Genomic DNA, 18,551 nt, shown 5'->3' with positions numbered 1-18,551 from the left:
ATAGCTCTTTTCTGAGCGATGAGTGGCCTGTCCTTATGCAATGGCATGGGAGGTGAAAAATTAAAAGATCTTAGAACAGCTCCAGGTCATCAAACTCATGGCTACAAATAACACTCTGAACCATACTGAGCTGGGCTTGAGTTTAAAACTTCCCTGAACTGCTCCACTGGTTTGCTCAGGTGGGCCCTGGGTGTGTGAAGTTGTGTGCACACACAGATAACCTGCACTCTTCTGCTTTTTGGGGGGCTTGATGTCCTCACCAAATCTGCCCCAGCTCCTTTCCACTGCCTGCTGGCTCCTGCTCTGCCATTAAAGCTGAAACCTCCCCTTGGTTCTGGGAGGCAGAGAGGGAGGTGGTACTGAAGGAAAACATCAGGGAGAGGAAGGACACCAGGAAAGACAAAAAGCAAAATAAGCAGTGAAGAGATGAAAAGGTTGGAGGCAAATAGTGGGAGGTTGGCATTTCAACATCCACGTTTTATTTATATGCCTTTGGAACCATCAGGCTTTATGTGCTTGCAATCAGTGTCATAGGGTGGTCTGTTGGAGGCAGTTATTGGAAAATTCACAATCTAACTAAAGAACAGTTTTTTTACATGCTGCCTTAGATTACTTTTTCCTTGTTGCCAGCTGTGTGGTGCTGGAGCCAATTTTTAAAATATATTGCCTTAATAAATTCAGGTTTTCCCAACAGCAACATTGTGATACGCACTGGTAAAAGACTGGTGTGAAACCCAGCAAATATTTTATTTGGAATGTAAAACAGTGTTTGGGTGACTCCAGGGTTGAAAAGTCAATGAACTCTCCTGTTCACCACCTTGCTTCATATAATATGTTAATCATGAGCTTACTTTAATCTCAAATAAAGGATGTAAATTACAGGTGTCTTTATACTGCAACACACTGTTCATTAGAGAAGAAAAATAAGAAAGACAGATCCCTAGACTTGACTTTGTATCATCCAAAAAGGTCATAATATGCAATAAATGTGGAACATCATTTGTAAAATCTGGCCAAGAGAGTAATTTCTGTCACTGCTGAAGAACAGAGTAAACACACAGACTCATGCAAAATTAATCCTTAGTACTGGAGAAGAGAAAGTATTTATTCAGAAGTATCTTTCAATAATGATTTATGAAACAGGCCATCAGGGAGGTCTGAGAATGCCAGCTGAGCAGAGTGAGGTCTCTGCCTGCCCTTCCCAACCCGCCCTTTTGTGCTGTCAGAGTCTGCAGAGCCCCCAGGGACGCCCCATCCCAGAGTTACTCCTTGGGATGTGCAGGTCTGTTGGTGTGCCTGAAGCCATGTGGTTGGGAAGTGACTGTCCTGTGCTCTGTCCAGACTTTTTGAGAGGCCAAAGAACTGCTCAGAAAAGTGTAAAGGAAAGTGGGAGCACGTGGAAATCAGCCACCAGTTCCACGGCAGTCGGCCGGCAAGGCACGGGTTTAACCATGAGCAGGAACAATTCAGGAGCAGAAGGGGACAGCAGGTTTGCAGCAAAAGCACTCTGTTTTACTCTTCCACACTGAGGACCCGCCCACCATGCTGGGAAGTTTGGAAAGGCTTTTTTGGATGGACTTTCCAAGAAGTGGAAGGGAAGGCAGAGAACTAGGCAAGCCTGCCAACTCCTCCAGACACATGTGGCCTTCTCTAGGTGTCCTCAGGCTCTCAGAGTGTCCCCCTCATGTCCCCTTCTCATCCTGGCAGCAGCCAGAGGCCCCAAACCCCTGCTCTGGATCAACTATGCACAAACTGGGAGTCTCCAAGTTCCCTGTCCTTTCTGTGGATCCTTGACCACACTGGAATTCAGTAGCTATTTGTTCCAGTGGCTTTTCTGTGATCACCTGCACTGTCATGCTTTGGGGAACTGAGGCTGGAATGAGGGGCATAGAACATTTTAAATATTAATTAATTAATTAATTCTAACACATTCAGCCTCCACAGTGCAGAATCCAAAGATTCCAGGATATGCCAACTGTGCAGTGAGAAAACAAGCCATTACTTCAACAGGAACTATTGAGGTGCAACATTATTTTGTCACTTGGCATTAAATATTGATAATCCTGACATCTTACATCCCTTTATTTAGGATGTACTGAAATTATTTTCAGAGTTTTATTGCTGTATAGCTTCAAAAAACTTTATAGCTATTGGTGAGCTCTGCTCAGTTCACACTTGTCTCCCATGAAAGCACTTGGTCCATCATTCCTTTGGACAGTTGACCTGCCTGGACATGGAGTCAGCATGGAAATTTGATAGGGAGCAGTCTGAATGAGAACTCTGCAGGGCTAGAAATGCAGAATTTTAAGACTTCAGGTTTATATCTATAAAGTTAAAGACCATGGCTACCCTGCAGGCTGGTGATTCAAGACATTTAAGCTCTTCAGTTAAGAGTTTGCTCTTACAAGCTCTTTTCTGCACACCCAGAACATAATGAAGCCAAAAACTGCTTGGGATGACGGAAACAGTCACAGGCAGCACAGCCCAGATGTGTGACTTTTTTACAACTCAGCTCTGGGAGTAGCAGCAAAGCTGAATGAAACACATTTGGACCTTACCAAAAAAATGCAGCTTTCTTTTCAAGTCAGATATTTTGAAGGCCAGGCCTTTGGTCCCAGTTGCTCTCAGCAGTATTGTTCCAATGGACACAATAGACACAAGAAATCCCACGTTCCCGTTTCCATTATTGCTCTGCCAAGTGACTTGAGGGAGTCAGAGGCCACCACCCTGCACAGTGTCCATCCAGGCTGGGGGGTTGCACCCTCAGTTTAAAATCTGCAGGGTGCTGACATGGAGCTGCTTTAGGAAGCAACTTCCAGGTGTGGATTTGCACACTGATCCATCTTATGTTATTCACTTAGGACAAGATTCCCCCCTGAGTGACTGAGGTTTGCGTAACTAAGCACCTCAGAGAGGCACCTGCTTGGAATTTGCTGAGAGTTCATCCTCTGAAAATCATCTCTTCGCAACCAGGAGTATCTGAAACCTCTCACCTCGTGCTGTAATCACCAGGAGGATGGAACTGGCTTGTGCAACCCATGCTCACAAAGCTACACTAAACCAGGAAAAGGCCACTCAATGAGACAAGAAGAAAGAAACAATTGTATTGTTTTTTCACTCTTGTGGCAAACAGGTTCTCTCAGCGTCCTTGACAGCCCCACAGGAATGAGGGTTTGCACACTTGAGGGTTTGCACCTCAATGTTAGGTGCAAAATGGAACACTTTATTAACGTGGCTCCTGCCTTTTATGCTTTTAAGTTATGTCAGTCAGCTGACATAACTGCTTAACTATAAATTGGCATGGTAAAATAAGGAAACTTCCTAATTCTTCCACTGAAAGCTTTTTGGAATTGGTAATGCAACACTAGGCCTATTCTTTAAATTTCAAGGATATCCTATGCTTTCAACTTGCCTATAACCATTCACAGTTTTAAACTGGGTACTTTTAAACTGTTAACTTCATCAATGAAAAACTTTTGATAACAAACAATCCAACAACTTGTGATCCAGGATTACCTCAACAATTTAACCTGGAATAGCAAAACTTTCAACTACAGTGAACTTTTAAACCACAAGCAATTTAACAACCTGTGGAAATTTGCTGGCGTGACTTTTCAACTGTGATCTGAGGTACCAGAGTAAAGAAAATAGAGATTAGTCATTATTTCAAGAAGAAGGAAAAACAGAATTTATGAAATTAAGCAAAGGTTAGTTACTAAAACTTATCAGCTTATCACCATTTCTCCTAGATTGTCACGTGGATAATGCATTTGAGGTAGTTCTTGTTGCATTTTTTTAAGCTCTCACACACACATTCACACGAACTCTCACGTTGGCCACCATCACTCACGAGAACACACTTTCAAGTTTATTTTATGGTGTTGTTCTTTATAAAACACACTTTTGTTTTAGCAAACATATTACTTGTAAAACATAAATTTTCAATTCAAAACTCAAAAGCCATATAAACTTCTCTATTAAATAAAAACCATAATGAAATTTAACTTATGGATTATGTTGTAAAGAAAAGAGAAAACTGAAGAAAAGGTTTTGGTTCCATTTTGCTTTTGGTTATGCTGATGGGTTATGAAGAGATGGTTCAGTGTCCTCTGAGGAGCTTTGGTGAAGTTGGTTCAGTCCCTCTGTCACTGAGAGGGCTGTCAGTTGTTTTGCCTCAAGTTTTTTCCAGGCCCTCTGTTTTTTCCATGGCTCTCTTCTCCGCTGTATTGCCAGCTGAGCTGCCCTTACAGCTGTTGTGGATTCTGTGTGATATGGTGTTAAAGCACCAGCAAGGTGTCCATGGGCACCACACTCATTTTTAAAGTAAAGACAGGGACTGTTTGGAATAGGAGCACATGGCTGCTTTCTGGTCAGCTCTAGCCCCGACACCCAATGCACACATCAATCGCGAGCCCTCCTGTCTGGGGTCGTTTCAAACATGTTAAAAATACCTCTCCAACCTTCCACTGCCTCTGCTGCTCGCCTGTCTCCCCCCAAATCAGCTCTCCCTAATACAACTCCTATTCTGGCCCATTCCAAATATTCTAAATGCCCTGGGACAGCTTCATGTTCATAAACCCATTTTGTTAGCGCCTTTAATGATTTTTTACTCACAGGGAGCCCACGTTCCTTTAGAAAATCTTTCAGGCACCTATAAAATTCAATCTCATTTTTTGCCAATCGGGCTCCCACCTTCTAGCTCTAGGACAGGTAGGGGATTTTAGGGTTCACTGCCTCTCACCCAGATCCTGTCGCTTGGTCCAGGTGCACGCGTGGTGACCGTCGGGATCTGCTGTCGGCTCTGCTTCTGCACATCCCCCAGATCAGCAGGTGAGTTCTCTGCGCTTCAGAGAGCTCAAACCTGCCCGCATTCTCCACCAGATGGGGCAAACAGGCTCTCTCAGCGTCCTCGACAGCCCGAGAGGAATGAGGGTGGCACACTTCGATGTAGGGTGCAAAATGGAACACTGATTAACGTGGCTCCTGCCTTTTATGGGGCAGCAGCAGAACTTGCTGGAACAAGGGGAGCAGCTGGGAAGGAGCAAGGGCGGAGTATGTAAACTGGGACCATACAGGGAGAACAAGGGGAGTATGTAAACTGGGACCATACAGGGAGAACAAGGGGAGTATGTAAACTGGGACCATACAGGGAGAACAAGGGGAGTATGTAAACTGGGACCATACAGGGAGAACAAGGGGAGGAGCATATCTATGCTCCAATGTCGAAGGCATAAAATAGGGGTACAATGAAAGAGAATAAACACATTTTCTCAAAAACTGGATCCCAATACACTCTAGTAACACAGGGAGAGAGGGAATTTGCTTGATTTCTGCAAATATAACCCAAAGAAAGAAAATTAACTGTATTTACTTGGAGATAAGATAACAGGAGGAGGGATGCTGTTGCTGGATCATTCTAAGGTACACAAACCTAAATATAAAGCACTCTTGTCATCTTTGTCATCTGCTCCTTTTGCTTGTTCTCCCCCCACCCTTGAATTGTGTGAGGAAATAACTGGACCTTGAACACAAGGTGACCTTGTATTTAAGCTCTTTTTTTTTTCCCCAAAAGAGACAAAAAGCAGAGGAAACCTAATACTCACATTCTGTTTGTGTATAATCTAAACTAAAAGACAGCTTTGGCACAGTAATATATGTGAACAAACCAGCCACTAATAACTCTAGTCTGGAAATTGAAGAAGGTTTCTAACAGAGTGGGAAAAACCTGGTTTCAGAACAGTGCTTAATTAACAGTTTGTGATAGACTTTTGCTGAACTTGATCCTTCTGGTCCCTCTTATGAAAACAAGAGGCTTATTTCTCATTATTCATGCAGGTATTTTTCTACAGAGGTGACAGTGAACCAGAACATCAGCTCTAAATTTCCTTGAACTTTGAGAAGTTTGGATTCTGACTCATACTCACCAGCTGGAGATCAGCTGAAGACATAGGCTGTATTTACACATATGCAGAGGAAATAAAGCAATTTTGAAGGCTTTAAGAAGAAAAGTAACACAAGTTCCCTCACGTGAGTCTCACTTGGGAGAGTGCTGTCTGAGGATGGGCACTGGGCTTTGCTTGCATAACTCTCAGACAGAAACAAAACTTGCCACATGTTTTGCTGAGTTCTATTGTCTCTTCCTCCCTTTATAAGAAAATTAAAGCCCATTTCTCTCCTAGTTCCATGAAATCTATCTGAATCCTGGTAACATGTCTCTGAGAATTTGCTCAGAGGGAATAACAGACAAGGGTACACCCTCCATTGCTATGTTACTGCTCCATGAGTTCCAGACAAAAGCATTTCTTGTGGTTTGGCAGCAGCCATCTATGCCTAAAACCCTGGGATTGCATTGTTCTTTACATGCCAAAAGTTGATTTAGTACCTACAGGCACAGAATGCAGGGTTTATCTTTTTAGGAAGGATCTTCAGGCTTTCTAGACTGCTGGGGTCACCTCCCACAGCCAGCAACACCATTTGGGGGAGTCACACCAAGGTGGACTGTGAAGAACAGGCCCTCAAAGATGCAAAAGGTCTGCCCTGCAATGAATATTCCCAGATTTTTATCCTGACCTAGGTTAAATGGTAATACTCCAGAAACTGAGCAACTGACTGCCAGGCCCATCATAATAACTCTGAATCATTAAATAAAGATACATCTTCAGGAAAAAATATTGGTAAGGCTCCAAAATAGTTCTGCTGTGTTTGGAATTCTAATAATGGTCGGCAAGCTTAACTGGAAGTTCCAGTGATTCAAAGGTCTTGCAATCTTGCTTATCTGTAGCTCAGATAATGAGCCTGGGACCTAAACACAGCTATTAGGAGGCCCTTCTTCTGCTTGGAATGGTGTATCTTTACTTTTAAAGCAGATCATTAAAAGTAATGTCTAATGAAAACTCCATCTGTTTTCCATTGAGCAGACACTTGGCTTTTTTATTTTTTATTTCTAAGGTTGGGTGAAGGTTTGCAGCACACAGGGCTGACACTGTCACACTGTAACAGGACAGCCCTTGAAACAGTTCCCTTGTCCAGGGAAGTTAAATATTGGGTATATCTCGATCTATTAACACCAAGCTAACCTTTTAGACCTTTAATTTCTTTCCTCTCCGGGAACTGGAGAGAGATGCACAAATATGAAGGGCAGTGTAATAAATCCTAAGTCACACAGACCTGCACAGGACTGAATCTACAGACCATAAAGGTTATTTTACAAAGCATTAGCAATAAAAGCAGAGACTTGCCACTCTGTTCTCCTCTACTCAGCTAAATGGGAATTTCTGAGGTCTGTGAAGACACAGGGTCTGTGACACAAAGTTGGGTAGTTGTGATCTCTACAACACTCCTACAGTTTTCTATAACATGAACCCACAGAAGCCAAGCAGATGCATGTGCAGTTTCCACTGCTAAATAATTCATTTGCCAGTCCCAGAAAAACCTGGGAGTATTAGACACACAAACATTTTATGCTAAGTGCTGTTGAAGCCTCGTTTCCAACAGATTTGTGTCTTAAGGATTTACCCAAGTGTAGATTTTCTGTCCTCTTGGAAGGGTCTTCTTTCCTTATTCCCTGTACAGACATGGCTACCTACAGGAATGGACTTTTTAGGAAAGAACAACAAGAACACAGAACAACACAGAACAAGAGCAAACATGCATAAACTGATTATGGAAATTAAAGGCTTTCTTCCTATCAAAGGAAGTAAATTCTGGAGCAAACACCCAAAGAAAGTGGGAAACTGGGAGGATAGGAGTGATGACAAAGAGAGAGGAGCATATTTTTGAATAGCACAACCTGTTTTATGAAAAAGACTGGGAACTTGGCTCTCTGCAGAAGCAGAAGACTGGACTCAGCAACACAAAAGATCATTTTCAATTCTAGGTTTCCTTTCTCCCTTTCCAAACCAGAACTATGAGAATTCTAAAGGAAAAATAATGTTCTTTCTCTGCACTTGCCTGTGCAAACATGTAAGTTAAAATCCATGTCACCTCTTTCCCCTGCTCTGGCAAGGACAATAAAAAGCAATGTCATCTCTTGTGTGGCCCATAATAAGTATAAATTAATGATGTTTTTATATCTATTCAATGTGGCAAACAAATCTCATATTTCACACAGCTTTTTAAATAAAGCATATCTTATATGATTGATCACTAATAGAATCAAGCAGGTAAAATAGAAGGACGAAGTAATAAAAGATTGCTTCTTACCTGTTGCTTTTGTAAAGAAAATGAGACTCATGTTTATGTTTGTTTATATGAGTTGGCTCCAAATAACTCTGGAACTGGTTCATAATTCCCACTCAAATTTTAAATACTTGTGATATTTAGTTCCTGCAAGTTTTGTGAAAGTAGGCAGCCAAGTCAAGACAGATTACTCATCTCTCATTGAAGAAACAGGCTAAAATGAACTCAATCCCCATTAAACATCAGAGAATTTATGCAGAAACACAATCCAAGATATAAATCCATAGGAAAAAAATATTTCACTGTTTGCAGAACTACTTGTATTGAATGAGATCACAGAGATATAACATCAGTATGACAGAATCTAATCACCACTCCACAAACATTTTGGAAACAAGTCAGCAACCACATCTGCTTCACCAGAACCAGAGCCTCATGTGACAGGAAGCTTATTAGAGACCCTGTCTCTCATTATTTTGTTTTTCCTTATAACTTCCCAGCATGAATATTCAATATTGCAAAATAAAGCAGCTTCCTTCACAGACCATCCAGAATGGAGACAGAAATTGTGTCAGACATTCCAGATCCTGAAGAAATGGGTGCCTGTGGAGCTATGGATTTCTACCAGCAAAACATCTGGCACAAAACAACATTAAAACATGAATAACTTGCTTCTCTTTCGTCTCAACATTGGTGTGAGGCAAGAACAACTCCTCTGAAGTTTGGTTGATGTATCAAGCCTGAAAACAAAACAAAAAGAGAAGAAAATCAGCCCTTTAAACACAGCAAGACATCTTAAAGGAATATAACTCAAAATATCTTATTTTCTCAATAGCATAAAATGTTACACTGTGAGACATTTTTCTTGGTTACTACTCAGGAAGGAGTTGCTTCAGAATACTCTGAATGCAATGTAGGGATTCCCATTTGGTGTTCTTTCATGGCTTTGGTCATAGTTCTGGGAGTCAGAGCCTCTGAGCAGGGAAATTTGGTAAAATTTGGAGGTAAAAACACCACTCACACGAGCAGCTAAAAACACCACTCGTGCAAATCTGCCCAAGAGTGGAGCCAAATATCCAAAGGGTATTTGGGAGCTCTGTGTACTCAGCTGGAACACTTCCTGAAGTGCAAGGAGTCCATCTCAAACACTTCTATATTAGGTGTCCATGTGCCTCAGCACCTGATTCGCCTCTGCAGTCACAGTTCTTGATGTGAAAACCACGTGAGCCTGCCCTTCCTGGCTGTTCCCAGCAGTGGGATGTGTTTGGGAAGGCTGGGGCTGTGCAATGTGCTGTAGGACTGAAGGATGGGCACCTCCATCTGTTGGGTGGTGTCAGTCACACGACACCCCAACGGCTCCGTCTTCCTTCCTCGCTCTTCCAATCTGCAGGAGTTTTTCTTGCCCACAAAGCAGGACTGGCAGAGGGATGTGGCAGTGCTGAGCAGTGGGATAGCAATAATTTCCCCTGGCAGGGAAGTCTTGCATGCCCACATCAGGGCCCTGTGGTGGGCAGGCATGTTTTATACACACAAAAGCTCTCTAACAGGGTTACACTCTGCAGGCACATCAGGCAATATCTTCCCAAAGTCTCTGGATAATCACTCTTTCTTCTTTCTCCCTCACCTTGAGGACAGATAAAAAGCCTTTCAGGGAGATCTTAAGGCAGCGTTGCCATTTCAACCCCACAGATGTCAAAGTGATTTTTATACTCTTTCTGCTCAACTAATTGCCAAGCCTCAACAAAGGGACTTTAATGGGTTGCACCAGGCAATAAACCATCATCTATTGGCTCTAGGAACAAGGAAGGAAGAGAGGGAATGTAAAGCTGGAACAAAGCACAGACCCAGAGCAGGTCCAAACTGATTTATCCCAACATTTGATACCAGATGTTCTATTCAGACACCTTTAACAGAGCTCCACAGAACACTAAATGCTTCTCATGTTTTCAGTATTCAACCCACTCCATCTGGGCACTTCTGCCACAGGGCACTAACAAAACACTGCTCAATATTAATCAAAGAAGTGAGTTTTGCTCTGCAAGTTCAATATAAAAACAGTAAGAGCAAACACATGTGAAGCTGAACACAACAGAGGAGTTGTCTTGGATTACAGCATTTCTATACTATGCCCAAAGTCTGATTTTAGGGAGAACATGTTAGTGACAAATTACCACAAATATTGTGCTAAACTGCAGCACTCTGTATCTCTGATTAATAAATATCCAGTTCATAATATGCCAAACTCCTGTTTCCTTGTTTACACAGAGTTTCCATACACTGTTGCACAGCTACCACTCCATGGAAAAGCTGCATGCTTTTTCTTGGACATCTTTTTGGGTATCACTTCTTTACAGATAACATTAGTTTCTGCCTGTGCCCACTTTTAGCCCCAAGGACTCCTTGTTCTCCAATTAGTTCCTTCTCTCTAGCCCACCAACAGCCTGTAGCCATATGTAGTAAGAATTACTATTACTTATGGCCCACATGTGTGCAAAATCTTTTTCCAAATAATTTTTATTCTCAAAATCCAGGACTACTCACATTGGACAAGCCATACAAGGCTGTTGGGACTGGGCAGTGGCAGCTGAGGTCACTTCTCCCTTATTTTCTCAGCTGCCAGCACACCTTCCTAGTCTCTCTTTGCTGATTCAATTCTGCAAAGGGGAAGGATTGCAGGATCTGGCCCGATTTGCTCTCTCTGCAGCAGCTCCTTTCCATCATGGATTTAATTACCTGCTTTTCTTAACCGGCTCCATCTATTGCCACCTCTTCTTCCTCCTCCCTTGCATCTTTTGCTCCCTAAATCATCAGTAACTCAACTCAGACTACAGCTCTAGCTTAAAAGATGGGATCTTCCAGGTTGCCTCCTGTCCTCCTGAAAGGCTGACCGCTTTGCCAGACTTCCCTTCCAAGTTCCTTCTGTAAGCGTCTGTATTTTATTAAATCCTCGTGCACCCCACCACGTGTGGCTGGACTGTGGGATGTGCAGAGCTGCCTTTGTCCCAGCGCCATCGAGCTCCTGTGTGTTTACTCCGCTCAGGCACTGGATGGTGCTCTTGGCACTTCCATGCCGGAAAAGCGCTTTCCAAGCAATCCCTCTTCTCCTGAGAACTGTAAAAATTCCCCCGGGTCAGATAGTGTTGCACGTCTAAGCCTCTAAATCCCGTGGGAAGGGCATGTTTTGACTACACAATGTAGCTGAAACTGCAGTGGAAGAAGCTCAGCCAGGTAAGGACAAATGCCAAATGAAATGTCACTGCCTGTGACACACAAATCCACGGAGTAGGGGCTTTCACATCCGTCCTCAAATATTTTATTTGCTAATTGGTTCCTTATCAATGCTCCCCATGGCAACGAGAGAGATTTAAGTGGCATAAAGTGGGCTGAGTGACATTATGTCTGCATGTAAATGTGACTGGGATTGTGCACGGAGGAGATGATCCGAGGGAGGTTAACAACGTAATGTGAAACCTCCTGTGGTCTCCGAGGGGAAAGGAGCTTCTTGATGCTGCCTGAGTGGTGCAAGAGCCAGGCAGGGAAGCTATCTCAGCAGCAAACATTTTTGAGAGAATCAAACTGAGATTCTATAGAAAACCAGTTTTTTTGATCTTTTTACCTGCTCAGAAATATTCATTTTACAACAGATGTTTGTCTTCAGCTATTTTTCATAGAAGGTCAGAAGTATTTTTGGTATTTTTTAAAGGTGGGATGAATAAGGAAAGGAAATGCACTTCATGACAAAAAAAAAGCTATAGGGAGGTAGGAGATATATGTTCAGGTTTTTTCCTTCCTGTTGCTGATTTTTGTGTATCCCCAGGAAAATCAGGCTGTGTCTCTGGGTCTGCTCAGCCTGTAAATCCAAGATAATTCCCTTTCTTCTGACTCTACTAAAAGGCTCTTTCTCCCGTGGAAGGTGCCATAGAAAACCAAAATATTTTGTGTGTCTGCATCTAAGGGACATAGGTCTGGAAAAGGCACTCCAGTGAAATAAAGAGGCAAATAGAGAGACCACTGTAACACTTAGGAGAAATCAGGGAAAATAGGGAATAAAAGGATTCATAAGGATGGGATGGCATCGATGAGAAACAGCTGGACCATATGGGTGTACCCACTGACCTGAGATGTGGGATTTTAACTTGTACTGACAACTATTTGGTTGGACCATCTCTGGATATACAGGAATTGGCAGAGCCTCAGAAAAGGCTCAGGAATCACTGTGGAGTCCCACCTGGAGGAAGGCCTTGAGCTACACTTTTGGAGCTTCCAGTAAACCCACCTGGATTCAACTGTTCAAAAGGTAGGCTTGTTCAGCTGAAGGACTTGCAAAGATGTGGTGATCCTCTGAAATCCTGTGGCATCTCTTCAGCTGCCTGGTCTGCTCTTTACACAAAGATTTTTTGGGTATTGTTCTTCTAAATGCCTCCAAAGGCAGTTCTGAGAGGGACAAACTGAGGGTTAACAGTGGTTGGATGAATAAAACACTCCAAAATGAGCACTGCTGCTGAAGCCTTAACAGGGAAATCTTTTGGCTACACCATTTAATATGACCCACATGGGACAGCGAATTTTATGGTACTTGCAACACTCCCTCCTCCTCTTGGCAAGTGGGCATTGCAAACCATTAGAATTTATGGGATATCTGATCTGCTTGTGCCTCAGAGGAAGAAAATGAGATAAATGGCCCAGTCTTGCAGATCTGACATGACTCATCTCGTTGATGTTAACGAACTGGTCGACTCAAGATCAGGAAGTTGAATGCATGGGATGCTACTGTTGACATGGTCTGTTGGTTAGAGAAACACTACTGCATGTAACACTTCTATGCAAAACAGCCCCAAGAAGCAGAACCTCCTGCTGCTATTTTAGGTTTTTTAAAGAAAAGTATAATCTCATGAACAGAGTGAAAAACAAGAGAGGTCTCTCTGAGGCCCCAGTGCTGGCCCACACCGGGCTTTGCTGGGTGAGGTGTGATAAATGTGTGGTGACTGACTGGTGCCTGCTCTCCTCTACTGCAAAATCCTGCTGCAATAACAGAGCTGGCAGGAGGGAGCCTTTGTCCAAATCTGCCTTCAGCAGTGACTTAAGTAGAGGTGCTGGACTTGGTACTGCAGCAGTTGAAGTGTGTGCAGATAATTTTGTTAATACAGGTATAGTGAGTCTGAATGGGTCATGGCTTATTTTTATACCTTCCAATGAAGGAGTGTGTAAGTGCAAGGCAGAGCTGTGTCTCCCTGCAGTGGCAATTCCAATGTATTGCTGAGCAAGGTTACCCAAAAGACTATGCTCTCAATGTGCCCTTTTGTTACTCACACAGAATGAGTTTTCTGATTCCTTGGTTATTTTGAGGTAAGAAATAAGAAAAACTGTTTAGTTTCACGGTACATCACAATATTCAATGAGCCTGTCCCTTGGGAACACAGAGAGCTCTCAGATCTTAATATAGACATCTTTCAAATGAGATCATTAACGTGCATATATCTGGATTTAGGGCCAATGCAAGCACTTCGATTTTTGCCTGCCAAATTTTCATTTTTGGCTTCATTTTCTTCCCACATATTCAAAGAACTGTACCACATGGAATCCTTTAAACAATAGATGGGATAACATAATTTTTCAATTGCTCTTGAAAAGGTTTTTAACCACATAAACTATTCCAGGGTTCGCTAAGAAGTTACCATTGCAAATAATGTAATTGTTCCAGACTGAATTCCTTGCATTCCAGAATAACTTTTGAAGCAAAGAGCATGACTGGTTTGGGATTTTTAACCAACCTCTTTATGGTAATACTTAGATGAATGTAAATTTTCTCCAAAAGCTTTGCATTAAAGAGAAAGGACCAAAGCCTACAAACACTCAGAGCTGCAGAACTAATACTCAATGCTAATGACCCATCAATCTCACCAGAAGGAAAATAAACATTTAAAAATTAGGAAACCCTGAACACTTTATTTTAAACAAATAAAAAAAAAGTGAGAAAAACAGTAGAAAAACTCTGGCAAATGTAGAAATAAAATAAGATAAAGTGCAAGCAGTAAATTCTGGCTCTCCTCTTCCCTTTTGCTCAGAAGGACAAGGCTGTTACTTGCCTTTTGAATGAGGCCAAGGCTCCCTGTCCTGTGCAATTTCTGCTTCCCTGGCCTTCACCTGCAGTTAAGAACACACATTTTTTTCTGGTCATAGGTTTGCCCTCCACATTGGAACCATTCTCGTTGCACTCATCTAAAGGTGATATGGTTTCATAGTTTGTCCAATGGAAACTGTTACCAAACTCTTCACTTTGTAACACCTACAGGTAGAGTCACCTGGGAGAGAGGAAATCAGCTCTCCCACTTGCCCAGGCAGTGTCCCCAGTGCTGTAATTCTTTTCTTCTGTGAGTGCACTGGAGTTTAGTCTCAGCAACCCACAAAGCTGCTTCCCAAATCCACCTCTTTACTCGGCTTTCTTGGATTAATTGAATTAAGCAGTGGGTGGTTGAACTCCACTGGGGAGCAGGGCCTGTAACTCACTGCAAACTCCCACTGTTCAGGGCACAGCAGAATCAAACTTTTTTGTGGCCAGAAAAGCAACAGAAATGGAAAACAGCCCAATTCAGATGGTCTTTTTAATCTCCACTTTGATTCTGTGCTACAGAATCAAAATGCTTCTCATTTCCCACACATCAGCCTGTTTCCACTGGATTCACACCAGATGTAGACTTGGCCTTGCATGTCCAGAAATTTAGTTTATCTTTTTAAAGGCTCTGGGTTTTGTAGAATTGGCTTAGCTGGAGTATAAAACAATAGTATCTCGTGCCTTTTAAAACTAAAGGAATTAGATCTGTATTTTATTAGCCTCACTTCCTGTGAATACAAAGCTTTTGTGATCATACCTTCCTCAGTTTGGTCACAGTCCTGTCCCTCTGATCATCCACACCAAGGGACTTGTTGGAGTGTGCAGTGGCCTCCTCCAAAGCTCTGCAGTTTGTGGCAAGTGGCAGTAAAAGGTATGTAATTGGGTCCTATCCTGACACAGAGTGGGGACATAGTGAGGGTAACTCCACCAGAGCTGGGATCTGGGACTAGTTTCAGAGATAAGGATAGTGATCAATACATTCTTCAGAGCCTCATGAAAAGAGATGCTTCACTTGAGGTTAAAGAGCCCCAATTAAAGGAAAAGAAAAAAAAAAGCAAAAGCAAAGACCCAGAAAGAGAAAAATCTTTCTACATGACCAAAAAAAATAAGCAGGAAAAGTTTCATTTGGAACTTGAGCATCCATATGCACTCAAGTCAACCAACCACAAGACAGAACTATTAGGAAAACATTTAATTACCTCTTTCTCCACCCGTTTATTTTCTTCTGACAAAAAGAAAATACTTCTTCTCTCCAAGATGTGCTGTGTGAATTATTTCACTGTGCTCTTTGCAACCAAACAACCCCAGTCTCACTCAGCTTCCTCCTGGACTCCAGCAACTGCAGTGTGTTCACACTCACTGCTTGTCCCTGGATGTTACTGTTCAAAGAAAAGCTTCAAACTTCTCTTTTTCAGAAACCCTACAGGATTAAATTTCAGGCAGACTGCAGGGGGACAGCTGCTCCTCCTCCTGTACTAACACAGCACATGCTCTCCAGGAAGATGCATCTTCCATTCACTCATGTCTGCTGCTGCTGAAAACACCCATGTTAGACTTGTGGGCCAAGTAAATGTAATAAAAATTCATGGGATTTTAGGAGCATTATTTCTGGAGAAGCTTATTGCAGAAATAGTCTCTGCTCACCTGCCTCACTGGTTCCTCCATACTGCACTTGTCCAACATGAGCACCACAGGGATTGACGTTCAGGACTCCTGGTCTCTGCTGGTTCTGCACTGCAACAGGCCTGTTCCTCTGACTGCAAACTGCTGCCAAACCTTCTTCACCTCTTTGAGGATTGAGCTGAGTCATGTTGGGAAATCCTTGGAGATCAAGGCTATAAGAACTACAAGTGATTAGAATTAAATGGGACATTCTGGGAGGCACAGAGGAAGTTACTCAATTGTTCCAGGTTAGAAGACATTCTGATAGATACTACTTAAACCTCTGCCTCTGTCAAGTCCAATTACTGTCCAGAAAAAGCAGGAAAGATTAGGTAAGAACCATATCTATAAAGCTAGTACAGCTCTAGATGGAAGAACAAGAAGGAAAAGTAAAAGTACAAGCCCCTTGAGGGTTTTTATACTTTTCAAACTACATACAAAACCCATTTAGAATGTAAGCTCAGGAGTTCTAATAAAGGTTTTGAAATGTTGCAATTCTAATTGTAAATTGAAGTGATGGAAGTGATACAATATTCATTCCTTAATAAACACTTGTAGGTACAACAGATGTCAAGCTTGATATCATCTTACTTTCTATTTGCAGCTGGAGTGATGCTGCACTCAGTTTGATCCTGGACCATCCAAAACGTGCCAGAGTTTTCCCTCAACATGAACCAGATGAAAATAAGTGCTAATAGGGGTGCTTTGGGGTACCCATATGAACACAGAGCAGGGCAGAGTTTCAAGAGCTCAGTTCCCACAGGACTAGGTTTTCAGAGAAATTTATGTGTTGAATGCTTGTAATATCCAGCTACTTGTAAAAGAGCCTAAGCAGGAGCTAAGAAATGTGTAAATGTGCCTCAAGTGATAGATGCTTCATCCTTTGATCATCTTGTCACTAAGTCAGCAATTCTGTGAGGAGTTGGCACTTTTGGGTTCTCCAAATACCCACAAAAAGAAAGCCCTACATGTCTCAAGTTGGGAACACTGAAAAGTTAAGTCTTTATTTTAAGCCTGCTTTTTAAAATGGCAAAGATTTGAGAAGATTTACCCCAACTGATCGAAAAGGGTAAACCGGAATAATTTTCACAGGTTCCCTATTTCAGGTTTGCATTTGGTTTAACTGAGTAAAATTTTATTAGGAAATCCAGAATCCCATGCCTTGCTATATCATGTATTTTGACAACAAGGCCTGAAAAACTGTGGCAATAAGAGAGATTGAGTTTAAAAGGGATTGATTTTAGGGTGTGTATGGCATAAGAAAGGCGAGTCATAACAGATCTTGCCCATGACAGGACTTGGTATCATAATTTCCACTCTAACTCTGCTTTCTGTGATTTTGCACGAGCTCAAATGATGCAAATCTACCATTTTATTGGTAAAACCCTTAAGTTTAGACACGTACTCCCAGTTAGGTGGAAGGACTAAAGCCCATCCACAGAGACCAACCACAGGTGCTGGGGAAGGGACCCCGTGGTTGGTCAAGCTCCTTCCACTGCCCCCCCCCGTCACACCTCAACTATTAAGTGTTCAAGTGTTCAAGGTCAGGCATTAATACACCAATTTCCATACCAAGTGTGTAATTTACTGATGAAACTTTCTGAATGTTTACCCATCTTAGGTGCTTCCTTCCCCATCACATCAAGGGATGACTCGATGTGGCCCTCAGTGCTCTGGGCTGGTCAACAAGGTGGTGATCGGTCAAATATTGGACACGATGGTCTCAGAAGTGTTGTCCAGCCTCAGTGAGTCTGTGACTGTGGGGCAGAATAGTGTCTGTTGGTGTTGCTTAAACCGATTTCCTGAATAACAAACACCAACTCTGCTTTTAGGCTGCAGACCCAAGGGCGCGGCACTGAGGGGAGAGGCCTGGGTGGGGACCCTGGACAAGCCACCGCCACCTTCACCCTGTCCCTGTCCCTCTCCCTATCCTTGTCCTCAGTCTCTATTCCTCTCCCTGTTCCCAGTCCCTGTCCCCTATTCCCAGTCCCTGTCCCCAGTCCCTGTCCCTCTCCCTGGCTCCAGTCCCTATTCCCTCTCCCTGTTCCCTATTCCCAGTCCCAGTTCTTCTCCCTATCCCTGTCCTCACTCCCTATTCCTCTCCCTGTCCCTGTCTCCAGTCCCTATTCCCAGTCGCTGATGCCCTGTCTCTATTCCCTGTCCCCCGTCCCTGTTCCCTGTCCCCAGTCCCTATTCCCAGTCGCTGATCCCCTGTCTCTATTCCCTGTCCCCCGTCCCTGTTCCCTGTCCCCAGTCCCTGGCCCTGTCCCTGTCCCCAGTCCCTGTTCCCTCCGCCTGTTCCCAGTCCCTGTTCCCTGTCTCCAGTCCGTATTCCCTGGCCCTGGCCCTGTCCCCAGTCCCTGTTCCCTCGGCCTGTTCCCAGTCCCTGTTCCCTCTCTCCACCCCACTCCCAGTCTCCGTCCTCACCCCGCTCCCTCCCAGCCCCGGCGGCCGTTCCCGTCCCTCACCCCGGACGCCTGAGCGGGGCTCCTCCTCCTCCTCCTCCTCCTCCTCCTGCTGCTTCTTTCCTCCTCCTCCTCCTCCCGCTCCTCCCGCCCGTCTCTCCTCCCCTCCCGCCGCCGGCAGCCGCTGCTGTCAC

The 18,551-nt window shown here is 43.4% G+C and overlaps 1 protein-coding gene and 1 long non-coding RNA gene across 10 annotated transcripts in view; one reads left to right on the top strand and one right to left on the bottom strand.

Moving 5' to 3' along the window:
• Nucleotides 1-8,454: 8,454 nt before the first annotated feature.
• LOC135425466 (uncharacterized) lies at nucleotides 8,455-18,518 on the bottom strand. 9 transcript variants are annotated; one of them, XR_010435598.1, is made up of 5 exons: nucleotides 18,421-18,518; nucleotides 17,565-17,709; nucleotides 14,265-16,134; nucleotides 12,455-12,612; nucleotides 8,455-8,918 (listed from the first exon to the last, which is right to left on the bottom strand). It is a non-coding gene; the product is annotated as an uncharacterized LOC135425466 (long non-coding RNA). The 9 variants fall into 9 exon arrangements; XR_010435600.1 differs by having other exon boundaries at nucleotides 17,565-17,703; nucleotides 18,421-18,504; XR_010435601.1 differs by having other exon boundaries at nucleotides 17,565-17,703; nucleotides 18,380-18,436.
• Nucleotides 17,655-18,551, top strand: part of RABEP1 (rabaptin, RAB GTPase binding effector protein 1) — a 47,942-nt gene continuing 47,045 nt past the window's right edge. Inside the window, exon 1 of the mRNA XM_064677761.1 lies at nucleotides 17,655-17,697. Coding sequence (XP_064533831.1) covers nucleotides 17,670-17,697 — 28 coding nt within the window. The 5' untranslated portion in view covers nucleotides 17,655-17,669. The remainder of the gene's footprint in view (nucleotides 17,698-18,551) is intronic.

This window comes from Pseudopipra pipra, chromosome 21 (genome assembly GCF_036250125.1).
Source record: "Pseudopipra pipra isolate bDixPip1 chromosome 21, bDixPip1.hap1, whole genome shotgun sequence".
NCBI classification, from domain to species: Eukaryota; Metazoa; Chordata; class Aves; order Passeriformes; family Pipridae; genus Pseudopipra; species Pseudopipra pipra.
The sequence above is the reverse complement of the archived record's forward strand: the minus strand, read 5'-3'. Positions and strand labels throughout refer to the sequence as shown.